At 40.2% G+C, this 23,670-nt stretch overlaps 1 protein-coding gene across 2 annotated transcripts in view; it reads right to left on the reverse strand.

Annotated features, from left to right (window-relative positions):
* Positions 1-23,670, reverse strand: part of slc25a21 (solute carrier family 25 member 21) — a 76,648-nt gene that overhangs the window by 7,711 nt on the left and 45,267 nt on the right. For both annotated transcript variants that reach the window (XM_026310364.2, XM_026310353.2), the window contains exons 3-6: positions 19,450-19,498; positions 8,058-8,141; positions 1,244-1,310; positions 316-375 (exon numbers count right to left, since the gene is read on the reverse strand). In XM_026310364.2, the coding sequence (XP_026166149.1) occupies positions 316-375; positions 1,244-1,310; positions 8,058-8,141; positions 19,450-19,498 (260 nt within the window). The remainder of the gene's footprint in view (positions 1-315; positions 376-1,243; positions 1,311-8,057; positions 8,142-19,449; positions 19,499-23,670) is intronic.

Consider the following 23,670-nt stretch of genomic DNA (forward strand, 5'->3'; position numbering starts at 1 on the left):
ATGTATACCAATTTCACAATAGTAAACTCACAAACCTGTCAAAAATGTCAAATGAGCAATAAATCTTCTGAATGTACTCATGCATTACCTGTATTTATATATGAAACAGCAGTGAAAAGTGTACGTTGACAGGCAAGTTTACATTTACATTAATTCATTTGACTTGGCAATTGTCTTTGTTTTACCAGCCTTTGGCAGGTGAACTGAAACGTTCATATTTGACACTGGGTGTCAACGCTCTTCCTGCCTGTGCACGTGTGTGTGTTTGTTTTCCAGGTGAGAGTGTATTCAGGTGTTTCTGTGTTGAATACTCACAACTCCAGGAGACAAAGGGGTCATCTTCAGCAGTTTCTTGTATTGCTCAAAGGTGAAAAACTGAAGAGGAAAGACTGGGATAAATGTTCTGCCAGAAAGTCACAGTGCATAAACTGACATCTCAACACACATGCACGTGCATATAAGTACACTCTAGTGTACACACTAGTAAAAGTAGTTATTTTAAAAGCAGTCCAGAGGAAAGAGGAACCTGAGTGGGAATTTTGTTAGCTCAATAAGCATGTATAAATTAAGCTTCATATTTACACCAATTTTAGACCTCAGTGTCAAGAAGAAGAAGAAGAGTCTAATGCACACTCACAAGCAGACACATCTAGTGATTTGTTTATCTGAGCAGAGGGCAAAATGCCAGAAGAGGCGTTTTAATCTGAGCTTTAATTTGCTTTAATTCTTTACTCCAGACATTTCTCACCATCAGGCAGCTTTGTTCGCTGTGTGAGCGATTACCCCATCTTCTCAGTGTGAGTGCTTATTTTTAAAGTTCACACATCCTCCTCTCCAGCATCTCATTACAGAGCAGCTCTATACCAGCCATCAGGCCGCCTCTGCACCCCTCTACCAGCTCCCACCACCGTCACCCCATTACATGTTAGCGTGCAGCTGAGTTGCCAAGTCTCCCTACTAATGAATATCAAAAGATCAGGTTCAGGGGAAGGTTTGCTGTAAATGCTTGTAAGTCAATATTTGGTAGGCTAACAGAGCAAATAGGAGTGGCAGAGGAGGCTGACATGACGAATGGTATCATGTGTTTAATCAACATGTGTGTACCATGTTGGAGCAACTGTGGTTGGAGTGTTTTCATACGGCAGTAGAGCAGTTCTTAGTAAAACCAGAGGCTGAGGGTTGTGTTACAGCCCAGAATGCTTTGCAGCTTTCTATGAACAAACATGTACATCCTTTATCTCACCTTGACTGCTCTCTTTGGGGTCTCTGCCAGAATCGGAGGCAGGATTCCTTTGTAGAAGCCAAAGATGCTGAAGAAAGAGAAAATAAAATGTTACACATAGTAATCTGATGACTGTTACTGTTGCATAACGTTTGACGTGTCAGGTTCCACCAAATACTTTAATCAAACAAGATGTAGTCAAGAGCTGAACAGCCAGTTGATCCGGTGTCAGAAAATTAATCATCAAAACTGCCAAACATTACCCTGTTCTAACATTTCAGTGGAGAAGATTTACTGCTGTTCTGTGCCATATGCATGGATGGATTAGTTAACGGGCCTCCTTCGCCCATGGGAATTTAATCAAATGACTACAAAACAACCATAAACAAAATAAACCAAGAAAAAAAGTGATGTAAAATTACATAAAACTGTTGAAACACAAACTGACTAAACAGAAAATATAACCCCAAACACAAAAAACAGACAAAACAAGTGAAAATTGATTCAAAATGACCATGAAGTTACAAACAATTGTTTAAAAAATAGTAAAAATAGACAAGCCAAACACAAACACTAAATTATAAAAACTATTATCCTTGCAGACAAATCTGACCTTCTTGAAGATTATAAATGTTGAATTATACTGTAGCATACTGACAGATGTTTCTAATATTTTGCCAATCCTATATAAATCAGTGAGGGTAGGCTAAATAGCAGGAACACCTCTGTATAACAGAACCACATCTTCCATAATAATTATATGGTTGAATCAGCACTTCGCAAAAACACTTTCAACAAAAACTGCAGATTATACATTACATTAGGAGGATGGACCTAACAAATTGACAAAGAATATTTTGGGTTTTATCTTGATATCCCAGCTTTCTGTTACTAGAAGGCTTCAAGCCCCAAGAAGCTTATCGCCCAACAGAATCTTTTAGATCCGCCCTCCCTACCAGGTAGACACCCATGTTTTTAAAGCCTCACACCTGCAGCTTGTAATGCAGGCTTTCTGTTAAAAATTTGTTGTCTCTTGTCAAGCTGAGATAACCTCAGTGACATGAGGGTTCATTTCTTAGGCAAGACCAAGCTCCTTTTAAAGACTAAGAATGTGGTGTTACCCTTCAGCTTAAATTTGCTAACACCAGGGCATTGCTCTTTAACATGGCACGCTCTCAATCAAGCAGCAATCAAATCTCTCACAGTGCTGAATATATTCAGCAGGGCTAATACCAAGCTCATGAAATAGGAAAGTATATTGCTGCTGTTTGGCAGCATAACTACCCAGATATAATTTCAACCCACAAACCGTAAACATGCTCAGCAGGAATTTGCAGAGGAAGTGATTCAACAGTTTATTTCAGTATTTGATATACCAGATGTTTCAAAACACGGGTGCTGTATAATTTCAGTCAAATTTGGGAATTTGTATATATTTACAGAGAGGAAAAATAATGAATGATACAGTGAATTATGCATATTGAAGTATATACATATACTTAAGCTGTAGTTTGAAAGAAATCTAATCTTTATTTACTGAGTAAAAGGACACTGGTTGGACTGGTTAGTTCCATGAAAATTCCCCTTAATACACCTATTAACACTTATTTGATGTTCCTAAATTGTACACAAATGTCTTAATGAGCTTCCTTTCGAATCTTTCTGAGCTGCACATTTTTCTACACATTTTAAACTATACAATAGCCCAAGATGTCTTTTAACTCATTTGGGCAAATACGAAGAACGTAATTAAAAAAGGAAGTCATGAAATCCCACAACTGCAAGACCAGGCTTTGATACATATAAGAAGATAGTAGTATGTTTTCTGTTGTGCAAAGTGGGCACAAAGCATGTTTTGTATACATTCAGAAATGCATACACATGAATATCCCTCATGCTTTAGTTTAGTGAAAACATGGGTGGAATAGTTCATTTGTTTTCCATCTGTGTAGTTTACACTAACAGGTCCAGGCAGATGAAACCCGATACATTGTTGACTGAAAAAATATGAAAGTTCTTCATTGAGTTCCAAATGTCTTCTTAGAACTGTCTACTGTCTAAAGCATCTTTGCCAAAGCTATCTGCAACATTAGAGGGCAACAATTAAAAAAAAGCAGTGTGTGTGTGGTTTATGCCCCAGGTCTAAAGCACAGAACACCTGTAAGATCAGATTATATTGAGTCATTAGCTGTTGTGTTGATAACAAACTGCCGCTGGCAAAAGCAAACTAATTTTCCACTGCTCTTATTCCTAAATGTTGTTTTAAAGGGACTGCCTCGAAGTGAAACAGGTAAAACAGGTCTAAACCTTTAAACAAGAGAAGCGGCGAACACCATCATCGCACATTTTGGAACAAATCCAGATGTTCTATGGACCGAAGAGATCAATTAAAGAATTAACGCCTCCATTTGTGTATATATAACTAATCAACCAATCATTGGAAATAGGTCTAGTCTGTTTAATTATCTAATCCTACACACTTTAAGAAGAATATTAACAAATTGATATAACAGTAAAAACCACTGTTTAATTTCAGTTTGAATGTGTAACAAAGACTTATGGAGCTGAGAGACCCTGCAAACCCAATCAACATAGGAACAGTTAACAAACCAGTTCTAACACCAGGATTACAATTCAAAAGCTTCACAGATTGCCACACTTCCTGTTTTTTTTTTTTTTAAAAAAGAACAAAAAAAAAAGCAGTTACCATGAGAAAATATTCCGTTCCTGGAAAACGCAAAACATGAAAATTGTTCATAACCATTCAAAGCACCTTAGTGACTGAGCAGTTTATTTTTTCTTAATCTGAAAGCCAGGTGAGCAAACGTCATTACATTACATGATGTAATTGAGTGGCAAGCTTTTAAGTCACTTAGTTGTTTTCAAATTAGACCTGGATATTTGGCTACTTTAACAAGAGCAACATCAGAAATGAAAAACACAAAACCATCAATAAACTGATCCATTACCACTACTGTCCATGCTGTCACGTCACACATCCTTCTGTGCCAAGGAGCTCTACTGTTGTCAAAAAACACATCAACTGTGACAAGTTCCTCATTATAATGAACTTGGGCACTGGCTTTGGTCTTTTCTAGGAATGTGTTAATAATAACGATATTAAAATATCACCTGTCTTATCCTTTCAGTCATCAAAGCCATTTAAAACAAAGTCAAAAGTGGCACAATATGGGTAATTTGTTGTTAAGCTTGCACAGGATAATTATGATGAGGGCATCAGAGAACAATGCATGGCCCACACTCAGCCAAAACAGTCCCCTTTTGACTAAGCTTCCTGCAGGTGACATATAGAAAGTATAAAGGAGGGTGTATTGATATAGAACACAGGCTTGTGGACAAAGGACAACGTGGCATGACTGGTTATATCCTGCGAACAGCGGCTGAAGATCTGTTGTGGCAACATTCTCAACAAGTCAACAGAGATGATCTTGGTTGATTGGATCCAAGTGTAAATATTTTCACTGCTGGCACACATTTTCACTAAACATAACCTGAGAAGATCAGCCCATTACAGAATCCACAGTACCAAGGCTGCCTTCCAAAAACTGCAGTGAACCAGAACTAATTATCAAAACACTTGTCATCAGGTGACAGAGTCAACCTACTTCATCAACACCTCAGGTTACACAAATGGTAATGGCTTCGGATAATCGAGCCATCATAATAATGCCAGTGTAGGGGATTATGGCTGAGGAAAATCCCGCCTAGAAGCCAAAATTGAACTCCTTGTATTGTTTGTGTAAACAAGTTATTTCAGTCAGACGGAAGGCCCTTCCCTCTGCTCTCTTTGTCCATGCAAATAGTGACCACAGATTTCCCGGGTGTGGTGAGGCTGGGGAGCCACCAGGTGATGAAGGTGGAGTGAAATTTGTTACAGAACAAATATGGCCTCTAGTGAGTGGCATTCATTTGAATTCTAATTTGATTTCCAATGTAAAACACACACTAAGTCCCTTTTTGGCTTTCCTAAACAAATGTCCTCCTGATGAAGTGTGGGGGGACAGGGGAGTGGAGTGTGAGTGTGTGTGTGCGTGTGTGTGTGGGTGTATGTATGTAGGTTTCTGTTTGTATGTACTTGTGTGTATGATTTGTCTTTCATTTTCATAAACCTTTCCTTTTTTAACAGCCTCCATCCATCTGGAGAGGAGCATAGCACTGTCAGTACTAAACAGACATGCAGGATTAAACAAATTGGTCAATAATTCAGACACTGAGTAGTAAAAATGTGTAGGAGGCTTGTGTGCTCATTTCCACTGTATTGCCATGAGGAAATTCTTGAAAAATATGAGCTGCCCCAGGGAACTTCTTAATATGTAAACAGCCTGTATGCTTCAACTGCAAATATTTTCACTTTCCCCAGTGTCTGCTGTAACCTTGCCATTGTCACCAACAGGAACAATAAAGCAGAATCACCAGTGGCCAGGATCCACTGGGTGCAAATAACACGCTGCTTATCTTCAGGTATCACGGAATCTATTGGAAACTTACTCTGGTGTAGCATGCATACTATTTATTTTAATTTTTATTTTATTGTTATTATAAATTCTGTTATTTAATGGAATTTTACTCAAACCAATCTTTTTTAACTTTTAGTCTGATAACATTTTGTCCAAAGACATAACATGAGATTTTTCCTTTTTTCTCTCAGACAAGAGAACTAACACCACTCATGTCAGTATCGTTACTATCAAGCTGTTGCCAGACGCTGGTTAGCTCAGCTTAGCATAGCTTAGCATGAAGACCATAACAGGGAGAAACACCGAGCCTAGCTCTGTCGAAAGATAAGAAAAATAAAAACAGCACCCCTGAAATAAATTTCCCTTTTCTTCAATTTGTAAAAAAAAAAAAAAAATTGAGATGTAAAAATTAAAATGAATAAGAAGAAAATCATATTTCCCAAAATGTTGAACTACTCCTTTAATCTTATTGCAAATTCATTCAGCCTGCGCTTGTTTCAGCACAGCAGAACATATGTAAACTGGTGGTCATGGTAATCTGCACTTCTTCACACTTCCACGAATGTATATATTTTTTTGCATGGGTGGCCCCCAGCTGGAGTGATACCCCCCACCCCAAACCAGCCCTGCACAGTTAGTTCCAGGCATTACTCATCAATACACTACACAATACACATCAGTACACAGGCCAATGTGCTCTGTTGTAATGCATGGACCCTTTTAATAATCCTGTGGCCATGATTGGGTCTCGACCCAGTCTCTGGATACCACACTGGTAAAGAATGCTTGAGCATAGAGTCTTTTTGTTTGCCTCCAGACGGAAACACTTAACACATGCTGCTGCGCCCACATGCAACAGAAAAAGGAGCATGGCCTGTAAGGCAATACACAACCAGGGGTTGGTGAGTATAGTTCACACTGTCATACATTTATGAGCTAGAAGATTTCATGCTAGATTTTCCAAATTCAATAACAACCGACTGTAAGAATCTAAGTTAACATGTCTGTCACCTTTAATTTCGTAGCTACTAATGTTAAAAATATAGCTCGCTCTCTAGGCCTGGCTATCAGGTCCAAGCTTTAGATGTTCATCAAGATGGGGTCACATGCACAATTTCCATGTCTTTCTTCGGTTTAATCACCAAGCTCGACTTCAGAGCTCAGGTTTCATCCCTCATCACCTCAGAGAGTGAAGCCTGGTGTTAGCTTGTGCTTGCCATGAGCTGACCAGAGGTGTTTATTTTTAATAATAATGCTATAACAGTGGGGCCTACCACTATCTGTATAAATTATAACTAAGTGGTTTAGCCTGGAGGTAATCCTCTGTGCAAGTGGGGAGTGATTACAGCACAGGGAAAATATACTGTTGGTGATAATTGTTTGAGATGAAAAGGAGATCTGTCTGTAGACACACACACTGTAACTTTGTCATGTGAGCGTAGGGTCAAGGTTAGATGTCGTCGTTGCTGATGTGAATGCAGTGTAATTTGACAAGCTTGTTATTGTGTCAGGGGATACTCTGGAACTTTACGCACACTTACTCCTAAAGGGCACACCCAAAAAGCATGCAAGCACAAAGGCATTAAATTTCATACGGTAAGTGTGTGTGGGGTAAAGACAGCACAGCTACTGTAGCAGCATAGCTGTGTCTGTTGAACTACAGCCAACTGAGGATTTCCAACTGTCACTAGCCGGCCTCTCACCATGTGCTTGCTCACACCTCACAGCAGATCAACTTTATATCCGCTGTAAAGCTGTCGACTCGCCGTAAACAGAGCAAGTGGCAACCACTTTCTCCTATGCCTGCACTGTCTCACAGACCTGTCACAAGCCAGGCAAAGGAGGAGGGATCACAGCATGATGACTGTCTTCAGTCAGATGTGAAACTTAAATTTTGGTTTTAGGGGCAACAGCTGCACTTTTGTCCAACCTAGCATACAATGGGTGATACAGTAACTGCAGTGGAGGAAGCGAAGGGCTGTTTTGTAGGCTGTTAACAGATATGGCATAAACTTTAAAACAACCAAACCTGCAGCACCTCCAGTTTTCTAACCAATTGACCAACCTGCCAGCAAATGTTTTACTTAGATTAATATTAATCAGAATGTTTGGTATACAGTAAGCAGCACTCAAAATATTACATACATTTTTACCTTATACACTGTCACTAATAATGTGACACTACCTATTCCTACGCCAATTACATGCAATACTTCCTATTCCTATCACAGCTGTCTTTGGGTGAAAAGCAGGGGTACACCCTGGACAGGTATGTTCATATTTTATATTATAAAAGTGGTTTGTGTGTGTAAATGTTTAGTTTTGTTTACCAGTTACAGCTCTTGCGGATAACTTACCCCTCATTGCGGAAGATGGTCCGGAAGCAATCGCCCAGACTCTTGTAGCTGTTAGGGTCACCGGTTCCTCTCTGGATCTGGAACCTGCAATAACAAAATTCTCATTAAACCTTCCATTACTAAATATTATACACATGATCGATTGTTCAAACTAGTTATGTGTATCAGGCTTCATATAGTTATGTCACTGTTGTTACCTTAATGTTTTAGCTTTGTTTAATGTCCTGTCTCCGTAAATCACATTGTGACACATAGAACAAATTTGAACTTTATCATAAATGAGCTCATTCTCCTCTTTACTTTACTCCACTCTCACTTTCATCTGTCATTTTTTTCCCTCCTCAGCTAAGATGAGAGGCTCTTACCACCAGGTCCCACCAGCGCAGCGGAGAACTCAAACATTTATTTAACCCAACTGATCCAATTAGCCAGCCAGCTCCCCAGGACCATGCCTTCTGCTGTAAGAGCTCTTGTGTTACATATAGATTTCTGATATGATGAAGTCAGCTGAAGAACTTTCTTGTATAGCAAACACAGGGGTACCTCCCTAATAAAGGCTAGTGAGGAGGTGGATCTAAACTAAATGGCCTGATAAATGAAATAGTAGACTTAATTGAGTGATTAATGAAATAAAACTAATAAAAGAAATTGATTGAACAGTGTGATGCCTGACAACTTGAAGAACTTACAAACATAAAGCATCAGGGTAGAAGCAGATGCAGAAGTGACGAGAGTAAGAGCTGAAAGGACAAGAGAAAGATTCCCTCCTCATATGGCTTCAACTGCCAGGCCATAAGGTCAGCAGTAAGTCGTCCATGCGGGTGCCTGATGGGGCCATAAAGAGCCCCCAGGTTTCAGTGGCGGGGGAAGGGGGGGAGTTTAGTGTGCTGAGCAGCCTTTCATATCACTAACAGATTAACATCTTAGAAGGCTGTCCCTCAAACCATATTTGCTGGATTCCCAAACAGCTTGTAACATGTTCATGAAAACCAATTACAACAGCATAATAAATCGATGACCGACACCATATTAAAGAGAAGATAAAAAGAAGGACTCGAGGTATGAGAGGATAGTGGGATGAAGGGGGAGACCTAGAAGATTTAAGACTACTGGGGCTTGTAAACAAATTCAAATCTGGCTTAATTAAAGGCATATGACACTGGGGGGTCAAGGATAGAGAGGACCTTGTCCTCAGTCTCCCCCGTCTCCTTTGTTCTGCCTGTCCTGACCCGAACTGGTCCTGAGAGAGTGGGGTTGGCATAGCCGTGGTCCAGTTCCTGCCCCCTAACTCCACTTATGACCCTGGGGTCACCTCATTTCCTTATGGCCCTCTTCTACCCTACCATAAAAGCCAGGGACCAAACAGCAAGGCCCAGGGAGTGAGAGATAATAGGGAAGACCAGAAGAAATTGTGGCAGCAGGAGAACCATAACGCCCCTGGCTAGGAAGCAGCTAATGTCACTTTTCACAGTAACCAACAGTGGAAAATAAGCCTCAAAGCAGTCCTGGTTAACTGTCCTGTTTTAGAGGATTTGTAACGAAAAGCTGTAGTTTCTGTTAATAAGACCTCAGTAACTAAGGCGATATAGTCTGTGGCAGATGCACTTGGCCTTAGAGTCAGACACACAGATCATAAACTTTGCAGATGGAAGACTCAGGGAAAACCCAGAGGCTTCTTTAAAACATGCCACTTCGAGTATCTCCTTCAGCATGAGCTACTGTGAGAGTTTACAGAGAGGTGATGAGATCTGTGAGTTCATCAAGACTTCCCCCTCCTTTTCCTCCTTACCCACATCCCACTCTCCTTGTGTTTGTACTTTACAGGCCCAGAGCTGCACAGGTGAAGGTGAAATCAAGGGCAGGTTGCTGTTTCTGAGAGAGAGACAAGCACTTAGGGGTAAATAATCTTGGGGACCTCATCCACCTGACCTCCTCCACTGCCTATAAAAGGACAAATTCTAGGCATTCACAAAAAAGTCAAAAGGTAAATGAGGGCAGTGTAGCTGGCTCAAGTCCAATCTTTTGTTTTTTTTTTTTTGTTTAATGGAAAGGAGCACAGTGTTTGGGGTCTTAAAAGGCCGTGTCCGCTCGCAGACCCCGGTGGTAATGGGCTTGAACTGGCTACCAAACAAGATGGGCTGTCACGTCAGAGATGATGAGATGTTGACATGAGACTCATTAATGATGGCGTTAAAAAGATGCCTATGGGAAAAGGTACAGAGGTTATTGGGTTGATCAAAAGGTGGAGGCCTGATGGGCATACTTTAAAAAAGGCAGGCCAAGCATTTAGGGAAAGCTCTTAAAAATATGCCCTATTAAATGAGAGGTATTCCCTCAACAGCCATTAAAAAAAATTTAAGGTCCAATAGACATGATATGAAATGATATTTATAGCCATTCAGGCAGACTGACACATAAATTAACACCCAATATAAAGAAGTGACCTTCTCTACAACAGGTAGTTATCTTCAGCAATCCATTATAGTGTAATATTTCAGATTGCGTAATTTTCTCCCAGTGTGAGCAATATGACTTATGTTGCTGTGTATTTGGATCAGTTGCTACAGAGCCTTGCTCTACTCTCGCCTTTCCTCTTGGCATGCCAAGTGCTTTGACAAAAAAAAAAAAAAAAAAAAAAAAAAAAAAATACAATTGAAAAAAAAAAAGAAGAACTGACTCATACGGAGGGGGAGATGAAAGTTGAGCAATTTCTCATGTTAGATTTGAAGTGCATAAGACAATCCAGAAGGCAACATAAAGAGGGAAATCTATTTTTTACAGCTAGACAGTTAATTTTAATGAGCAGGATCATAAAGATGGTAAAAGTCCATTGCATTGGTACATGAGGTTAAGAGCACTTTTCCAAACTAAATGATCCAACATGGCAAATGTGGCCAGTTGTGACTTTAGCCATTCAATCGTGCTTCAGGTTGAGAGTGTAACTAAAAATAAATGGGTCCCCTATGGATCTAAAGGCTGCTTGTTTTGACAACTCGCTGTTAACGGTGCTGAGTCTGTTGACTGACTTTCACTGAGCAACACGTGTTTTCAGCAATATAAAGAGTATAAAAACAAGGAATATGATGTCTAAACACTTGTACTGTATCACTGAACATGCCTTTAGTTATTTGGTATACACTTCCAATAACTGATGATATCTAACTCTTGCTACTAGATGGACTAACACTGTTGTAAAACACTTTAGAACGTCTGCCAAAAAAAAATCGGATGTAATAAATTCAACTGACCTTCAACATGCACAACATCATCAGAAATAGTGAGAAATTATGCGTATGATAAAACTCTTAAAGAATAAGGTGTGCGAGTGTGGCTGGATGAGGCCAGTAAAGACTTAAAGACCTTTGGAGGGTAGAATAGGAAAATAAAGTCGAGAGGAAGAGGACACAAAATATGACCATAAGGGAAATGATAAAGTCTTGGTGCTTGTGATATGGCAGGCTGTCAGAGTTTGAGCTGGACCAGGCCAGGTTGGGTTTTACCAGCACTACAAACCTACTGGACCTGGGAAGACCCAGATTAGTGAACAGGCTTTGGTGTGGATAAGGGAGAAAATGCTACACTGGCTGTTTAAAGGGCTAAGGCATCTTTCTGTCATTCTGGAATATTTCTCACACCGATAAAACTGACTCCTCTGATTCCCTATGGTGATGCTGGGGCCAGTTTGCTCGTCCAGATGTCTGCTCATATACTGCGACCTCTGTGACCTCAGATCAGCCTGTGTTAGTATGGGAGAGTAGGAAAAGAGCTGCATAAAACAGCACCAAAGACTCAGATGTTATAAGCATTACACTTCTAGCTGACAGACAGATCACACATATACATACATATATAGGTCTGAGTGGACTCTAGCAAATGTAGAAATCTACACATTGTGAGGTGGAGTAGATAAGTGGAAAACTTGAGTTAGACTTACTGACATCTGCCTGATGTGGTTGCATAATAGAAAGGATTTCTTGGGTGTTTAAACAGACGTCTTAACCACTGCCAAATGTTGTTAACTAAAATGATGGCACAAATGTTACAGCAAAAATTTCCATTGTAGCAGAATATCTCTGTAAAACAATCTTTTGCAGCAGTTCTCCATGTACTCCTGAAGAAAATACTTTTCCAGCAGACCAGAAAGTACTGTACTGTTTAGGAACCAAATTAGATTGATTCACAATATCAACACAGGAGAAGGATTTCAAGCCCTTGGCTGTATGATAGATGACAGCAGGCCAGACAAACTAGGTCAGGATTACTCTGATGGACTGGCCAGGCCAGCAACAGTAACAGTCACTTTGATGTGGGGAAATGCTGCAGGATTTTGGAGGCTTCACCGACAGCAGATAACCACAGGCTATAACACAATGTGGCCCAGACAAAAGAAAAATGTCCTGCATGCTTCCAGAAAGGAAGAAACGTGAGAGTCACAGCTACTGCACTGCCCTGCCCTGCCTTGTCTCAGAGGCCAAGAAACAGCATACTGTTGTGTCAGTTAGCATCTGACACATGTCAAAAACAAATCACAAAAAAAAACAAAAAAACAAAATAAAAATGAAAGTAAAATATAAATAACCATCCTACAGACATGGACCGTTAACAATTCAGAATTGTTCAAACATTTGTAATGAATGTCCCTGTGTTTGGTAATATAAATTTAGACTGGGACCATATGAGCATTGTATTTTATAGGCAGATTTATCAGCAGCATGTAGAGGAACCACTGCACATGCTAACATGGATAAATAGGGATCTAGCTAAAAAGCTACAACTGCTGTTATCTTTCTCTGTTTTCTTTTACCATTTAGTGTTCCTTTCATCATTTCAGACATATACATCTTTCCTAGACAAATACTGCAACTCTGTCTTCAACTGGTATTAGTAAGTAAGAACTAAGGATGAAAAGTTAAGGCCAGTTTAGGCTATAGCCACGTTTACTGGGCGCCAAACAGATTCTGTCTCTTAGATCCAGTTATTTTTAAGTGCAAACATTCCCATAAGTGACAAAGTATTTCGGATCCTATCAGCAATGTAGTCCTTTGAAAGTAGTAACCATGCAAAGGTTTTTAAAACACACTTAAAACACATGAGCAGCTGAACTAGAACTTTGAACCAGTATAGGCAACCAGACAGTCTACAGAACATATTTCTAGAGGCAAGAACAATAAGGAAGCAAGCAAAGAAAAACAGCACATGTTATGCAAAGGTCACATTCCGCCATTCTGAATGTTTTAATAAAGAGTTGTCACACACGCCTTTTCTTGCATTCATCAACCTTGAGAGCAGCTTTCCTGTTTTCTAAGTGTAGGTTTGTACACGTCTGCCTTACTGGAGAGCAATGGCAATTCCCACAATGACAAGACCAAATTAATAGTATGTGCAGCACAGAGTCTGGGGCAGGGACCACGCTGAGCTCCTAAATGTTTGCTCAAAACTTCAAGTTCAGAATATCACAACTGAATCAACAAGTGGAAGAAAATTGCAGCTGTGTTTCTGGGAATAGGTGAAAAGGTAAGCTTGCCATGGTTAATAAGTTGATGACTAAAGGGTGTTGTGTCATTAGAAATTGCCATACTTAGTGTGACGGTGCCTTTTCCAAGCAACTCAGTGATACAAGAGGTTGGAAAAGGAGTGATGAAAGACGGATAAAGGATGTACAGACATGCTTGTGTAAGTTTAGAGAGTCAGAAAGAAAATGATGAGGCAGCAGGGGGGCAGCACTGTGGTTGCAACACAGTCAGGGTGTAGTCAAATGAAAGCACACAATGCCTCCACTCTGTAATTAGTGTAGTGGAATGTGAAGCCCTTCACTGATAATGATTACAGGTGCTCTGGTAAACACAGGCACACTTACAAGTACATCTGCTCGACCTCCATAGATGAATTCTCTTATTCTGTAATCCATTTGGAGCTGCTAGTTAAATCTCCAGCATCTGTGTGTAGTGGTTCTAACATCTGTCACACAATTACAAGTAATAGGTTAGGGTTTTAAAGTTTATTTTTCTGGCATTTTGCCTTCATTTGACAGTTGACAGTAAAACAGAAATATGGATGTTACATTTACACTGTACAGTATGTATCATATATTCTACCACAGGGACCATCAAGGCATCAAAGTTTTCCTGCGTTTCTATTCAGGTTTTTTTAATGTGAAAATTGAAAACAAACATAAAAATTGTGGGTGAAAACTCATCTAATGATTCTTTCAAGACCACAGCAGGAGTCATTCATTTTATTTAGTTGTATTGAAGCTATATTGGACAGATAAATAGGGTAGTTCAGGGAGCTGTCCCATTTGTCAGGATTGTTTAACTGTTTTTGGTCTTTTGGGTGAACTGGAGCATGACACTTAATGTACTGGCACACTGGCTATTTCAAACTGCCACACCTTTACTTTCTGTCTTGCCACATGGAGGCACATTGCTTTTTGGGTTGGCACTGAACCAAGATGACACAGAAGCAGTCAGTATGGATGTAATGCTGGGCTGGAGGGTAGGTACAGTATCTCTATCTATCCATCTTGCAGTCACAATATTTTCTTTACAATCTAAATTTGTAAAGAATGTATTTTTTTTGTACAGAAAACTGAGGCATCACCCAGACAGTCTGACTGGAATGTAAAAGCATCATAATTAATCCCAGCCAAAAATACTGCTCTACCATGCTCATGAGCTCTCTACCTCTTGAACTACGCTCACAATTCAGTCATGCTCATGCACTGAAACAGTGCACCGGCTGAGCTTGGTTTATCCATGCAGGCAGCATGTGTTCGGTGGGTTTACACTGTGAGTAAAGTCTTTCCCTGCCTCATAGCGCCAGGGGGATTAGGAGTAGATTTGACGACCGCTGACCTGCCTGCTCCTTTACAAGGAAAGATCAGCTATGAGGCCACTGCTGCTTTGTGCCCTGCTGTTTGAGAGTTGTGTGAGGGATTCCTCCATAAGCACACTGGGGTTCACCAAACAGATGGGGGCAAACAGAGATGGGGGTGGGAGAGAGGAGGGGTGAAGCCTTTGGGCCATCCTCAGTACTGTCACACATTCCCCCAAAAAGACTGGACGTCATCTGTCAAAGCCCTCATCAAAGATCACTTTCAAGCCCCCCAGGTGGGGCACACTTTCTTGCATGCTGTGACCAAATGGAGGTAGTGTTGCCACTAATACTGCCGCAAGCAAGGTCTACGACCAGGTTTTTGTAATCAGGCTTGAAAGAGGCTGTGTGCAATGACTCTGACAGCTTGGTCATAGAACCGAATAGAGAATTCTTTGAGTCAAGACAAATCTTCTAAAACCCATATATGACAGAAATTTAAAACAAATCCTTACATAAGGCAGTTTAAATACTGCATTTCACATACCATTACCGATGCTGTTACATAATTAGGTTTATATTAAATGTAATGGATGCTTCAACAACAGGCTAATAGAGATACATGCTGAAAAACTAAAACCACAATAGACAGAATGTGTATACATTAGAAGCAGTTTATAGTCAGTGAGAGGAGTTAAACGGCTGAATGAAGAGTGGTTATTACAGAAGGGGAAAAAAAAGCTGACAAGCAGGGGAAAAAAGAAGCAAATCCCTTCACTGATCCAGTCTGTCTGGATCAGTGAAGGGAAAAAGTGTGAGTGCAGTGGGAGAACAGAGGCAGAGGAGTGGCGGCTCAGTGAAGAGTTATACAAAACACATCTTTGGAGCTTATTAAGCAAACACATTAGAACATGTGCATGCTGTGTAAACTGCGGAAGTTCACAATGACAGTAGAAGCTGCTCAGGCAAACAGAGACACGGCAAAGGTGTGGCTTAACTCTTTACAGGAAGTAAAGGGGGTGATGGGAGGTTTTGTGGAGAAGAGCATGAGTATGTTTGCACAGCGTACAAGGGTGGAGCTCTATGTAACAGAATCTCAACATGAAGGGAAATGTGGGCTCGGTGCAACTCTCTAATGAGAGGGAGAACCTGATCAGAGTCAGATGGGGCGCCCCGAGCGCACAGCCCCCTGCAGAAAGTGCCGCCCGACACCCTTTGTTACCTCCAAGTGAGCTGAGACCAGCCCATGAACCATGTAACTAGGTGGTTTCCAGGTTAATGAAAAGCTGTAACTCCGGTCCCACTGTCGCTCTCTGCTAAACTGACGAATGCCCTCCTTCCCCACACCGTACCCTCGATCTTCACCCCCACAGTCCTGCCCCTACACATGATTGGGAAGGGAGGTGGGAGGGGTTTGGACAGGGTCAGGGGTAATTAACTGTTTACTTTGTGTGAACTATGCTACATTTACATTTGGGCTGATTATTATCCAGAGTAACTCACATTAAGAAAAATGTTTCCATTTCTGGATTCAAATTTTAGATTTCATGTAGTAAAAGCATCAAAGGGACAAGAAACAGAATGGTCACACCTGCAGATGTAAAGTTGCATGTTTCCATGTTATATACTGTGTTTTAAATGGTTTTGGCTATTTCAAGTGATTTTCCCTGACTGCTTACAGTGTGTCTATAGAAACCTAAGTTTAAATAGCACATACAAAATGCAATAATGTCCCTGATTTCCCTCTATAGTAGTACAAAAGTAAAGTTTTTTTTTTTATGTTAAAATGATTCAGTTGACAAAAAATACATTTAAAAATTTTTAAACAAGATGAGGTCTGCTTTATATTTTAAATAATAAAATAAATATATTCAATATATTAGGATTTTGGACGGTTGATTGGGCAACCTGGGTACTGGACATATTTTGTGCTTTTTGGTCAAACTTTATGATTTCTATTGATTAACTAATAATTGAAAATAGAAAATACAGCCCTAGTACTGGTTATGGTCCCTCATGGTTCAGTCCAAGCTATAGCCAGTTGCATCAGTGTCAATTTGTACTTTGTCAGTCTAGCATCACTATGATTACTCTATTTCTTTTCTTCAAACGCTCCATGAAAAATAGAAAGTCAGTGAATCTGCACCACTTGTACTTTAAAATGGATTGAAATGAATTAAAATGGTTTTCAGTAAATGTCACTTAACTGCCCAATTGTTTTACGCTGTAATTTCTTGAACCGTGAAACACCACAATACAGCCATTGACTTATCTCAGAACGGTTCATATAAATCTGTAACTCTCAACTCTTTCACAGTGATAATAGAGACTGTGAGTCAGGACTGATGGAAGGTGGGCTCTGCAGGCGTCCCTCAGATATAAGATAGATGTACTTGTTAGAAAAGGTGAGTAACAGGGGTCATAGCTAGACTGGTCAGCACACCATGGGGAGTAAAAGTGCAACAACAAAGGCAAAAAGACACACTGTGAATCATCTGTAAGTCCCATATGTATGTAATGTCCAGTGACATCAAGGTGATTATTTTTTACAGTGCTTTTATTAACCAAAAGCATTTCTCTTCAATGTTTTAACTGATGTTTTGAGCTAATAATTTTGTCACACAGGACTAGCTTTCCCATTCTACTTTCAAATACCTCTGAAGGCATCCAGATTTTGCATAATCAATCATGCTGAAATTGAAGTGTCATCATTTATCAAATCTCTGGAACACAGCTATTCATTCATCTGCCAAAGCAGTCATCTTGGGGGATGAATCGGTATTCATTTAAAGGAAAAAAACCTGCCAAGTAATCTTGACATTTTTTTGATTCATAACAGCAGCATTTGACTACTGGTGGAATGTTGCTACAATAACTACACCTAAATCTGCAAATCACTGCCCCTGCCTCCCACTCAGAGGACAGGGGGGAAAGATAAACCCTCATTTAGAAAATAGGTAAAACTCAGCTCCCAGGCAGGTACACATTTTGTCAAGTTTACCTTGCAAAAAAGGAAAAGAGAGAAAGAAAGAAAAAATCCCTTTGATTCTGAGATGGTGGAAAAAAGTAAATTTACTCCAGTTGCCATTCAATTTGGCCTGGTGGACATTAAAGCAGGAGCCGGTGCCTAATAAGAGCCATGCCTGAGAGAGAGTGAGAGAGACCCAGTGGAGGTGTGTCTGTGTCTGACTCTCGGCTCCAAAGTTCCTGCTAATGGATTTCAGCTCCCTCAGTGTCCCAATTAGCTGGCATGTATGCTTGGTTTATGAAATCATGTGTGGATGTTAAGTGTGTGAACATGCATGTACAGCATGCATGCAAGATCTGTATGTGCACTGCAGTTTCGTGAGTGTTTGTCATTCAGAGCAAGCAGCAATCTGCTGTTGTTTAAACAGTCTTAACATTATCTAGTGCTGCAGATTAAAATAAAAAGAAAGACCACTCTGTTTTTCATTTAAAAAAAAAAAAAAAAAAGTATACCTTGAGCCAAGACCAACAGGAATCAATTTACACAGACCCATTCTAAGAAACAGAATGCCTATCAACACAAACACGTGGCAACACAAACAGAAAACAAACAGATAAACCTGTCCAATTTTAGAGCAGGTTTTACCATATTTTAAGGAAGAGCATTACAAAGAAAATAGTGAGTGCACTTTTAACCCTGACCCCGTGTGAGGACGGACAGGGAGAGCTCAAGACTTACCTGTAATAAACCCCCTTAGCTTCTCCATGTGACCATAAATCACACTGTGTGCCTTCAAAGTATCAAATATCGACTAATACAACACCGCTCACCTTTGGCTTTTATCGCTGTGCTTCCTTCTCTATGTTCTGGTGGTGGCACTCCCTTCAAAGTGCAACCATCTCACTTTTTTAAAAGGCACACCGGGCAATTTATTTACCAAGAAACTGCTGCAGTAAATGACAGAAAAAGCAGTACAATTTACTGACAAGTAGTGAATGGGGCAGGGGGGCTAAGAACAAAGCCAGAGGTCTTGGCTGGGCCTGTGAAAGACTATAAAGCTTTAGTAGTAGCCCACGACCTGTTTATGGCCGGCTGAGACACTGTGGTGTGAGGCTCCTGATCATTCTGGAGCCCAAGACTGCCGCCACTTCTGTATTACACACAAACAGGAGACAGTGACGGAAAACCCAAGTAGCATCTAATTTACTCTGCAAGTCTGTCTTTGTCAGGAACCGTGGCCAAAAACAATGAGATGAAAAGGTCTGATCCTGTGTTCTTAAATTAATAAGGTAAAAATTTGGAATGATGTGAAAACATAAAACATATCATATTAACACTGGGTGGGGAACGAATGGGTAAATGATGCATTTCATTTTCCTCAAAATGTCTAAGGCATTAGTGCCCATGTGAAGAATGAGAGTACAGAGCTGGCCAGGCTGCTGAGCTGGAAAAAAAAAAAAAAAAGACCTGGTATGTTCGGAACGTCACTGCACAGACCCAAATACCCATCAAGAGGATTCAAGGCAGATGTGGACTAAAAATGGCTTCCTTATAAGTAGTTTATACCTCAAATAAAGTTACACAGTAGATGAACTAACACATGAGGTTTACCTTGTCTTCACCACATCGAGGGGGTGCATCAAGCAGATCTCCACCAATCCTAAGAAGAAGAAAAAAAAAAAAGCAGAACTTTAACATCTATGGACAAATTCTCATGTTGTGAAAACAAGTGTAGATTGGACTAATATTCAAAAAGCTTAATTTATACAGTATTTGTACATAATAGCTATGGAGCTTCCTCAAAAAATGTAACTACATGACAGGGATACACCCACACATCTAGTAAAGCCATGGCAAACCATTTCATTGTTGTTAATCAGTGCCTTATTAGAGCAACATGTAGTGCTGCGTGTCCTTCCCAACAATTCAACCTCAGTTTCATCAGTCTCCGTTTTCTCAGCAACATTGGAGCGTGTCAGCTGAGCAGCTTGATTGTACGTCTTCTGAGATGTTTCTGTAAGGCATGGCTCACATCAGAAGATGATTCTTGTGAATAGCAAGTTAAAGTATTTCTAACTCTCTCCTCCAATCTGCTTTCATTGTTTGGACTCCAGGTTTACTAAATCCTGACTCCAATTATCTTCTGTTGATGTCATTAGCCCTGGGGTTCACATACTTTTTCCAGCCTACAATGTTTGAATAATGTATTCAGTATGGACAAGAACAATACAATGATTTGTGTGTTTAGTTAAAATAGATGGTGTATGTTCCTAATTGTAAATCAAATAAAGCTCTGGCCATATGTTAAGACAAATTTATACCTAAAACCAGGTAATTCCAAAGTGTTCACCAGCTTCTTCTTGACACTGTATATCCCAGACCTTGACATGTGACACTCTGATGAGATCTGTTTTGGCTCACTGATGTAAATCTATCATCTCAGAATAATCTGATAAAAAAGTTAAAAGTTAACAGACAAAAGTCAGTGGATGTCTGTTCTTGGACATTTTCTCTTTCATTTAAACTAGTTTTAAAAGTAAATACTGTGCAAACACATTTGCCCAAGGTTTCTACCAAATGACACAAAGTCAGTGCTACGGTCAGCCAGTCTTCCACAGGAACCCTATCAACACTGATTATTACTCTGCCAAATTTAACTGCCAGCTACCCGTTTTCAGTCCTGTGCTATCTTTGCTACATGCTATGACTGAATGTTTTGACACCATTCTAACGTTCCTGTACCCGACTATGGTCAGATGTCTTCCTCTTAACACTTGTCTGAAGAGGTGACTGCCTAATTATACTTGGAAGTCATAAAATTAATGTTATTTGCCTGTCTACTTTAGTATGAATATGCAGTGGATGTGATGTACCATCATATCAGCCCAATAAGCTGCAGTGCCCAATCACAAGTAGACTTCCAAAAAGTGCCTGACTGTTAAAAGGCTTTTGTGAAGGATGGTCTTTTGTGTTTTTGCTCGTGACTCCTCACAGACCCTTCCTCCACCTCAATGCTTAGACAATAAGAGAGACTGAGAACTGGAATAACTTCCAGGTTGAGCAAGGATTGGGGAACACTCTAAATAAGGGAACTGGGATGTAGCCCCGAAATTCTCAACATTTTGAAGAGCAGGAACCACCAACCACATCGTCCATGCTAAACCAGTCCATCAGCATTGTTCCAGCAGCTGGAGAGTCTGTACAGCTGGGTGATCAGTGTGGGACTGGGTTTCACACACATGCTAACTATGTGCATCTGTGTCGAAAAGCCACTGCTTTGGCACGGATGCCTTCTGACTCAATCAGGCTGTTTTTAAAGTCATGATTCTCACTGCATCCCTTTATTGGTGCTCGGAGGGCTTTTCTTGCAGATTCCACTGTGTGTACACAGCTGCTGTGCGATATGGACCCATTCTAATTTGCTCAATTAAACATATTGTCTATAAAAGAGTGTGTCTTCTGGGGTTTTTCCAGGGAAGTAATTATCAAGTGAAATACCACAGAAAAAATGACTTTGCCTAAAGTTGCATCTTAAGATAAGAATAGAAAAACCAAGAACTACTAAACCAAGCTAACGGCAAGAACAGTCAAACAAAATTTCACCTGTCACGACTCAGTTGACCTGCCTATGCTTACAAATGATAGTGTACTGAAAAGGTAACAAGACTGCACTGGACACATTATTTTTAGGCTTTATCACTAGTCAGTCAGCAGTCAAGCTGAGTCATATCAAATCTTTCAGCAGGTAATCCGATTACATGATGAAACCAAACCTGCCTGCTCAATCAGATCAGCCTGTGCAAACAAAAAGATGCTGGGAAATGACCGAACATGTTCCAACAGGTGATCTCGTAGTGGAAGAGCAGAGCCTGGGAACTTCAACAGTCCCATTCAAACAGTACACTTTGTATAAAACCAACAACATTTGTAACAAGATGAAAGATAACAAGATAGAAGATGAAATCTACCACAATTGTCCTAATCACTAAAAATCTCCCACAGATTTGTGCATGATGCACTTTATAGCAGAGAAACACATTCCACTTTGCTAATTACAGGGTTCTTCTGTGGAGGCTAACTCACAGGCAAATCATTTCAAATCAAACTTCGTTAAGTAACTATTTTAAAGTTTTAAAACTTCTCTTCTTGTAGGGAAACTCAAGTTTTTCAGACCTAAAGATTGCAATGTGAATGTTATCAGCTCACTACACTTCCTGAAACTGAATTTTGTAAGTTAATCTGAAGACTGATAATTCAGTTTGGTGTCAATACCATCATGATTTGTTACATGGTTATTTTGCAACATGAGGATCAATTAGCCTGCCCTCTTCAGTCACAGCACAGCAGAGCCCATCGCCAGTGCCTGAATGTGTAACTGGTGCAGGACAGTCTCAGTGTCTCAGTTACTACTGAAGTAAATGGCACTTACATTTCTCTTTATGGGCAATACGATATTTTATGTAAGAAGAGAATAAATTATTATAAACATGCAGAGAGGAAAGACTGAATACAGCAGCAGCTGTAACAGTCGTGTTTCCATTTCCATTGTTAAACTACAAAATACAAGAAGTAACATCTTCACCAACAATCAAAAACTGACCACTGCAAAATATTTCTTGTACCAGCAAGTGAACAGAGTGTCTGTGCACATCTGGATACTTCACTAAAAATGATTCATTTTAGATTTTGGGCTAGTCGTAAACCTCAGATTACAGGAACTCTGAAGGACACAGGTTTCCAAATGCTTTGGTAACTTCCTTATGCAGAGCTGCACCACTGTGCCATTCAGATACAGTGATTAGTTCAGTGTGTTAAGGTGTGTGTGTACTCAGTTCCCATGTTGTCAGTAGTTTAGTGTCTAAGCACACAATACACCAGTGTCTTTTTAATATGAGGCTAGTGTCAGTTAGCAACACAGCCTGTGTTATATATCCAAAAAGGCAGTTGCAGAGGGATTAGGTCGTGACACACATGAATGTAAAACTCGGTTGTGTTTATTTTACCATTGTCTAACACCGTTGCACACGAGATGCCTCAAGAACAGCTGATGGGAAAGGAGATGACAGGGTCTAGGTGTTTGAAGAAAAACAGGACAAAGTATATAACAATAACCCTAAATAGACCTTTCTAAGACAGTTTCAGCTTAGATTTTCGTTGGTGCTTTCCCAGAATGCCTTTTGGCTACTCCCAGTCCTCAAGGATTCTTTGTGTGGTGTACATAAAGGTGAAAAGAGCAATGGTAAAAGTATTTCCAGTGCAGAAAAAGTGAGTCAAGCGAGAACAATGTAGTTCTGTGCACCATGTCACTCAAATGAAGCTGCAGAAGAGGGAACTGTATTTATAAAACAAGCAGCAGGTTCATGAAAGATGCAGCCTGTTACACAGCCTGAGCCGACTGTTGTCTGCTTCTGTTACATGGGAAGCACTGGATAGTTTACTGTTAGAAAAAAAAAAAAAAAAAACACTTGCTGAGCATTACTGTCATTAATTTAGATTTTGACAGTGACACATCATGGAATCCTCTTCAAAGGTCTTACGCCGCCACATGCATCATTTTCATTTACATAACACCACTAACAGGCAGCTTCTTACTCCACTGTGCCTCAGTGTATCATGCTCTTCTACTCCTGCTGTCAGCACATACTACTGTATAATCACAGAGTGCAGCAGCAGTCAACCCACACACACTCGGGAGCACTTCACACCCTACTATAGCCTCTGATGCACAGTTGCTGAGCACAGTGAGGGCAAAGCAAAGGGCCAATGGGACCAAGTTGCTTAGTTCAACGTTTCCCTGCCTCAGTCTAGCTCCAACTTCCCCAGTAGGCACCC

This window comes from Mastacembelus armatus, chromosome 22 (assembly GCF_900324485.2).
Source record: "Mastacembelus armatus chromosome 22, fMasArm1.2, whole genome shotgun sequence".
NCBI lineage: Eukaryota > Metazoa > Chordata > Actinopteri > Synbranchiformes > Mastacembelidae > Mastacembelus > Mastacembelus armatus.